The sequence below is a fragment of the Manacus vitellinus genome, unplaced genomic scaffold (assembly GCF_001715985.3).
Source record: "Manacus vitellinus isolate BGI_N305 unplaced genomic scaffold, ASM171598v3 scaffold_60_pilon, whole genome shotgun sequence".
Taxonomy (NCBI): Eukaryota; Metazoa; Chordata; class Aves; order Passeriformes; family Pipridae; genus Manacus; species Manacus vitellinus.
In genome coordinates, this window is record NW_021940687.1 from 198,478 (window position 1) to 204,477 (window position 6,000).

General features: G+C 44.2%; 1 protein-coding gene across 1 annotated transcript in view; it reads right to left on the minus strand.

Moving 5' to 3' along the window:
- Nucleotides 1-4,411, minus strand: part of OTOS (otospiralin) — a 51,328-nt gene extending 46,917 nt beyond the window's left edge. The window contains exon 1 of the mRNA XM_008930214.3: nucleotides 4,317-4,411. Coding sequence (XP_008928462.2) covers nucleotides 4,317-4,352 — 36 coding nt within the window. The 5' untranslated portion in view covers nucleotides 4,353-4,411. The remainder of the gene's footprint in view (nucleotides 1-4,316) is intronic.
- Nucleotides 4,412-6,000: the final 1,589 nt, after the last annotated feature.

Consider the following 6,000-nt stretch of genomic DNA (forward strand, 5'->3'; position numbering starts at 1 on the left):
CAGGGAAAAGCTCCAGGTTTTGCAAAGAAATAACACCAGAGCTGACAATGCTTTCATTGCAAGATGCTCATTATTTTCAGTGTTTTCACCTGCTCCCTTTGAAATTGTATGTCACGGTCTAATGCAGGTCTCATTCTCATAGTGTGTCCACCACTTCCAGATAGTCCCCACTCTTTCCATACCTTTATCTCCCTGCTGTTCTTGAGCCATAATTAGCATCCTGTAATGCACAGTAATGGGATGAGTCATATCACCTGCTCTTCAGTGCTCAATGACACCATCCCTCAGGGCTATGTTTCCAGTTTGCTTTTCTCCAAGTTCTCCAAACTGCTGCTGTGTTACCTTGAAATAATTGTCTGATTGTAAATGAGGCTACAGTGGTGTAGGTGAAGGTTAATTTAATTTTGTGAAAGACTGGAAAGCAAAATTATGACAAGCAAACAGACCTGGTGGTTCTTGTATAGCTTTACAGTGCCTTACACCTGCAAGGGAGGTAAGGGGCAGGGGTGCTGCCAGCCCAGCTCTTCTCCCTCATCCAGTCCTGTTGAGGGCAAGGGAGACTCCAGCCTCTTACAGGCTGCCCAGGGAAGTGCTGGAATCACCATCTCTGGAAGTATTTAAAAGGCATGTAGATGTGGTGCTTAGGGAACAGGGTTTAGTCCATGGTTTAGGATTGGTAGTACTGGGTTGGACTTGATGACCTTAAAGGTCTTTTCTAGCCTACATGGTTATATGATTCTACCTGAGTGAGGACAACAGGACTCAACTGATGAGCTTTTCTGTTATACAGGCTTGCACTTCTCTAGATCCTAGATTTGTGATAACAGATTTGCTACACAAAGAAGTGGATCTGTTTGCAATTCAATTTGGGTTTACTAAGACAGTCTTGTATAAGCTCATTCTGGCTTTATGTGGCTATAAATGATGCTTGGCGTTGTAGCTGGCACAGGAAGGACATTGCAGCAGAAAAGATGTAACGTTTTTTCTGCCAAGACATGATTTTTGGGAAAAACGGCAGGAACAGAACATTCGGCAGCCCTTAATTGTGACTTTAAAAAGTGCAGATGTTGGGAAGTGCTTTTGGAGCAATGTTTTTGTAATAGTTCTGCACAGTATGAGCTGCATCTGAACTACTGAAGGCTTTGTGAGTTTGTTTTGTAATCTAGATTCAGTTCTGCATCTTTTACTGCCACCAACTAGATTTTTATGTCGGTTTGACACATTTGAAAGTCTTTCAGGCCTCCGTGTCGTCTGACCTCCAAAACTGAGTGTTGTGTGCATAGACCTGACCGAAACATCTCACAAGGCTGGGTTGTCCTCTTCTGTGAAAGTTATCTTGGATTCTCCCCAGCTGTGAAACCTGGGGAATGAGAGAAGAATAGAGAAACCCTTACCCCCCGGTTCCTTTTTCCTGGGTGAAAAGGCTGGAAAGGGCTTCCTGGAGCTTTGCAGTTGGTTCAAAGGTTTTTCCCAGCTGAGGCTCTGCACAGGCACCTGGGTTTTCAGTGGAAGTAGAGGTGTTGTCAGACCTGCTGATCGTGTCCTTCATGAAGTGCATAAGGGAAGCTGCTGTGGCCATCAGGGTTACCTCGGCCACCCATGAAGTTTTGTGGCTGGAAGGGTCTGCAGGTGCTAAACCAGCACAAGCCCCCAAGAGTTCAGTGTCCTCTCCTAAGGTCCCAGTGCAGTAAGTCTCCAGCAAGACTGAACTAGAAGATGGAATTGCAGGAATATGTGATATAAGAGACTAGAGCTGGAGCCTACAGGCTTTAGCATTTACTGGCTAAGAATGTTGCTGGCTGTTTGAGGGAAGGCCACTGACAACACCATTTTTTGTGCTCATTTTCTATGCTGCTACTAATATTTGAAGTTCTGGAATTCAAAACTCAATTTTCCCTTGGTATGAAATTGTCTAGGTGGTGTGAAGCTGACCACAGAAATCCAGTGCATCAACAGAAAGAGAGGTTTCTTTTTTTTTCAACGTAATGCATATTTACCAGTCAGCATGTCTGGCAGGCTTTTAGCAGTAAATATCACTTGAAACCAACTGCTAGAATCCCTGGCTGTACTAACAGAAAGGAATGAATGGAAAAGGGAACTCACATTCGAAATCCTTCCAGAGTAAGTTATTAAAAATAACAAAGTTGGAGTAGGACTGGGAACAGGCTTACCAGCACCTGGAGAATGATGAATTTCATGATTGCTAAAAGCTGTTTGTTCTGTTGTAATTAATGTTAGTATCTGGCACATGCTGACCTTGGAAGCGGTCAGTGGTCCCAATAAATGCTTATTGGGAGGAAGCTGACTCAGTTCTTTGGATGTATAAACCTGGGAATCTCAACCCTGAATAGTTTTGACAGCTATCATATGCTACCTTCTCTGACTTTACTCCCCATTGTCTTGTTTTTCTTCCTTCTGTCAACCTCAGATATGGAAATTTTTGTGCAGAAATGGTAACAGATAATTTCTACAGTTTTTCTATGGAAAAATCACAGATCCTATTGGAGAGAAGAAAAGTCTTACTGAAGGACTGGCTGGGAGACAGGTCTTGAGTTCAGCCCTGGGCTCAGCTAAGGGCTTTGTGAGTAATCTAGAGGCAAATTGGTTAATCTGTCTGTTCCCCACCTACAAGCTCAGGCTAATAATGCCTCCTCTAGACGCACAGCATCAGGGATCTGGAGGCCTTGATTTTAACTTGGAAAGCCACTGTATTTCTACAGGAAAAGCAGCAAGACAAGACTAACAGATGGAGCACATTGTTTCTCAGAGTTTGACAGGGCAAAGCTTTAGTCCATTTGGAGGACAGGAGGAATGAAGGCAAGAGCAAATGCACTCACATAATCTCCTTTTTTAGCTCTGCTCAATTGGGGCATCAACTGTATCTGCTTAACCTCTGCAGCTGAGGGCTCCTGCTTGAGATCAGGCAAGTCCTGCTGTTTTATCACAGAGGAGTTCTTTAAAGTTGCTCTTGTGTCTGTGTGTCAAGGCGATTACACTGCAGTGCATCCAGCTGAGATAGACTTCAGGGGCCAAAAAAGTATGGCAATAACTACTTTAATAATGCCTGTATCTGGTCTTGACTAGTATGTGCTCCAGTTACTGCTCAGTGTCCTGCAGCTTCAGCATCTCAGTAAGCTGGAGCCAACCTGGCCCCTGCCTCAAAAAGTCAGATGTAAACTTTTTAGGTACATAATTCCCAAACTTAAAAGCTTAGTTTTAGGCTGTGACTTATTGCACTGCCTCGCTGTGCAACAGAATGGAAGGAGTCCTGCCCCAGGACTCTTGGGTGCTTGTGGTAGTTTGGCTTAGGCCTTCCTTGGTGACCAGTTTGTAACCAAGGAAGGGTCCAGATGTACCCAGTATTCCCTACAATTTTTACGTAAACCAGACTATAAGAAGAAAGGAGGAGAGGCTTTCGCTCTCTTCTTTCCTTCCGGCGGCTTGGAGGTGCAGGTTCCCTGCTGTCGGGTCTGCCGTGTTGGGAGCGAGGCCTGGTTAGGCCTTGCCGACCTTGGGAGACAGAGGTTGCCGGCGATCGTTCCAGAGCGACTCTTGGTTGTCCCAAGGAGAGTAGTGAGATATTTCTTCACTAATTCTTTTAGTTGTTTAGATATTGGGCCACTAATAGGGATATATATATTTTATTTTGGTTTTGTTCCTTTTCCCTTCCCCCTTCCCTTTCCCTTGTGAAATTGTATATATTTCAATATTATAACTGTAAAAAGTGTAAATATATTTATATATATTTATATTTATATATCACTTTAGCTGTCTCTCTGTCGTTTCGGGTTTTCTTAGTTGTTTTTCTCCCTCTTCTCCCTGAGATTTGGGGGGGGGACGACACATGACTTCTTGCGGTAAGGTTTGGAGACTTGGCAGGGAGCCAGCTTCAAACCATATCAGTGCTATACCATCTGTGCTTCCCGTAGGTTAGTGATGCAGCATATGATTATACATTTATATTTTGATAGTGTTAAAGACCCACATGTTTAGTGTTCTTTAGTGCTTGGTGCTGTATAAATGTATTGAAAGTGATGATCTCTGCATAAAAAGCTCTTAGTCTCAAGACAAGTCAAAATGAGAATAAAACAGGCAAAAAAACCAAATTAGATGACTGGGAGAAAAAATTATGGAAACTTTGTTACTTAGTTGAGATTAATAACTGCCATATATTTGGAAATGACACAGGTTTCCAACCTCCCCCCTCCCTTAAAAATAGTCTTCCCATAGCAAAACAATAACAAGTATTTGATCTAATCTGCTGCTGCTGTGGATTAGACATGTCTGCAGTGCAAGACTAAACAATCTATACTTACCAAAGGAAGCTTTAAATGAGCTCCTTTGGAGGTCATTCACAAGCAGGTGAGGACATACTGTGGGCTGCAGATGGCTCTCAGCTTCTAGAGTGATATGTGGGGTTTCTGGGGTGAGCCTTGTGCTGCTGTGAGGTGCAGCACAGGCAAAGCAGGCACTGCTTTCTCTCCTCCTCCTGCACTGGGAGCAGAACCTGGCCCAAAACAGTGATAAAACATCCATCCCAGCACAGATGGGCTGTTGCGCAGCAGCCTTGGGGCAAAGGGATTTTGGAGTGGAGGGGCTAAAGAGGTGCTTCTGAGATAGCAGAGAGGGTGTTTCTACTGCAAAGACGATTGGAGAGGAAATTTGGGACATGCAAATATTGAGGGGGGAACTGGAAAAGCACTGAGATGAGTTGAGGATGGAGGCTTGAGCTTTCCTTGATACTGTATGTAGGGGGTGTCACTGTCAGTATTTGGAAAGGGACACAGCAGCCCTGTGGCTTTCCTAAGGAGAACCAGATCCTCCTAATGCTTCCTTGCGCTGGAATATGTGGGAGGTTGGGCACTGCTACTGAGTTTTTCAGGGTTGTGCTTGCTTGTGAAATTTAATAGCAAGACTCCTCCTAGTTAAGATAAAAGTGTGTGTCGGTGAGAACCACTTTAATCCTTGTGTCTCTTAGTTCTCAGATTGTCTGTGCTTCCTTTGTAGCAATTGACACTCATTATGTCACAAGTGCAAATTGCCACAGCATGTTTTCTGAAGTTTGATGTAATGAGAAAAGAATTCAGATAACATCAATACCTCATCATTTTGCACCGATTGTTAGTGGGAACCAACAAAATCAGATACAGCTTTTCTGTATTAAGTGTACAAACAATCCATGGGATCAAAACCACTGACTTCAGTCGTGTCAGATTTCATGATTAAGTCCATGTTTCTGGGACAGAAAGTGAACACAGCTGAGAATTTTTGGAAAGCTCTCTATTCTAAAGGGGCAGTGCTGCAGTGTGGGGTGTCTAAATGGCCCTGAACAAGGTGGGGTATTTTTCTGGTTTGGGAAGGGTTGTAGTGTGGTGGGCACTGCCTTGGTGAACCCCTTCTGTTAGACCGCTGCTTCTCTGCATTTGAGTTTGAGTGTTTCCCCACCCTGTTTCATAGGGAGTTGTGTACTAGGAATTTTTTGAGACCTGATCTTGTCTGCGGGGGGTCAGTACATTCCCTGGAAGATATTTACCCACAGTGGCTGGGGAGCACATTCTCCAAACACAGACACGGAAAAGCATGTGGAGGGCAGCTCTGGCTGGGAGCAACGGGCCCAAGGTCTGCAGGGATTCTTTTGGGAATTGTGGGAATCACTTCTGCAGGGATCTCCTGCTAACAGCCCTAACACACTGTGTATGGAAAACGTGTTGGTAAGGGAAACCTCTTCCAGTACAAGATATTGCTCAGTTTGAAAGAACTAAAATAAAACCAATGCATTTTATTTTAGTAATAGTCCTATGTAATACTAACAGGAGTCACGAGATGGGGCTATTTTAGCTAAATCTCCCCAGTCCTGTGTCCTTGGCTGTTTGGGCAGTTAGATGGGAAATCCCCGTGTCCGTGAGGATGAGCTTGGCTGGAAGGTGAGCCCAGCACCTGTGGGGTGTGTGTACCGGTATCTGGGCAATCCATTGTTCATTTGTGCAGATGCAGCTCTGA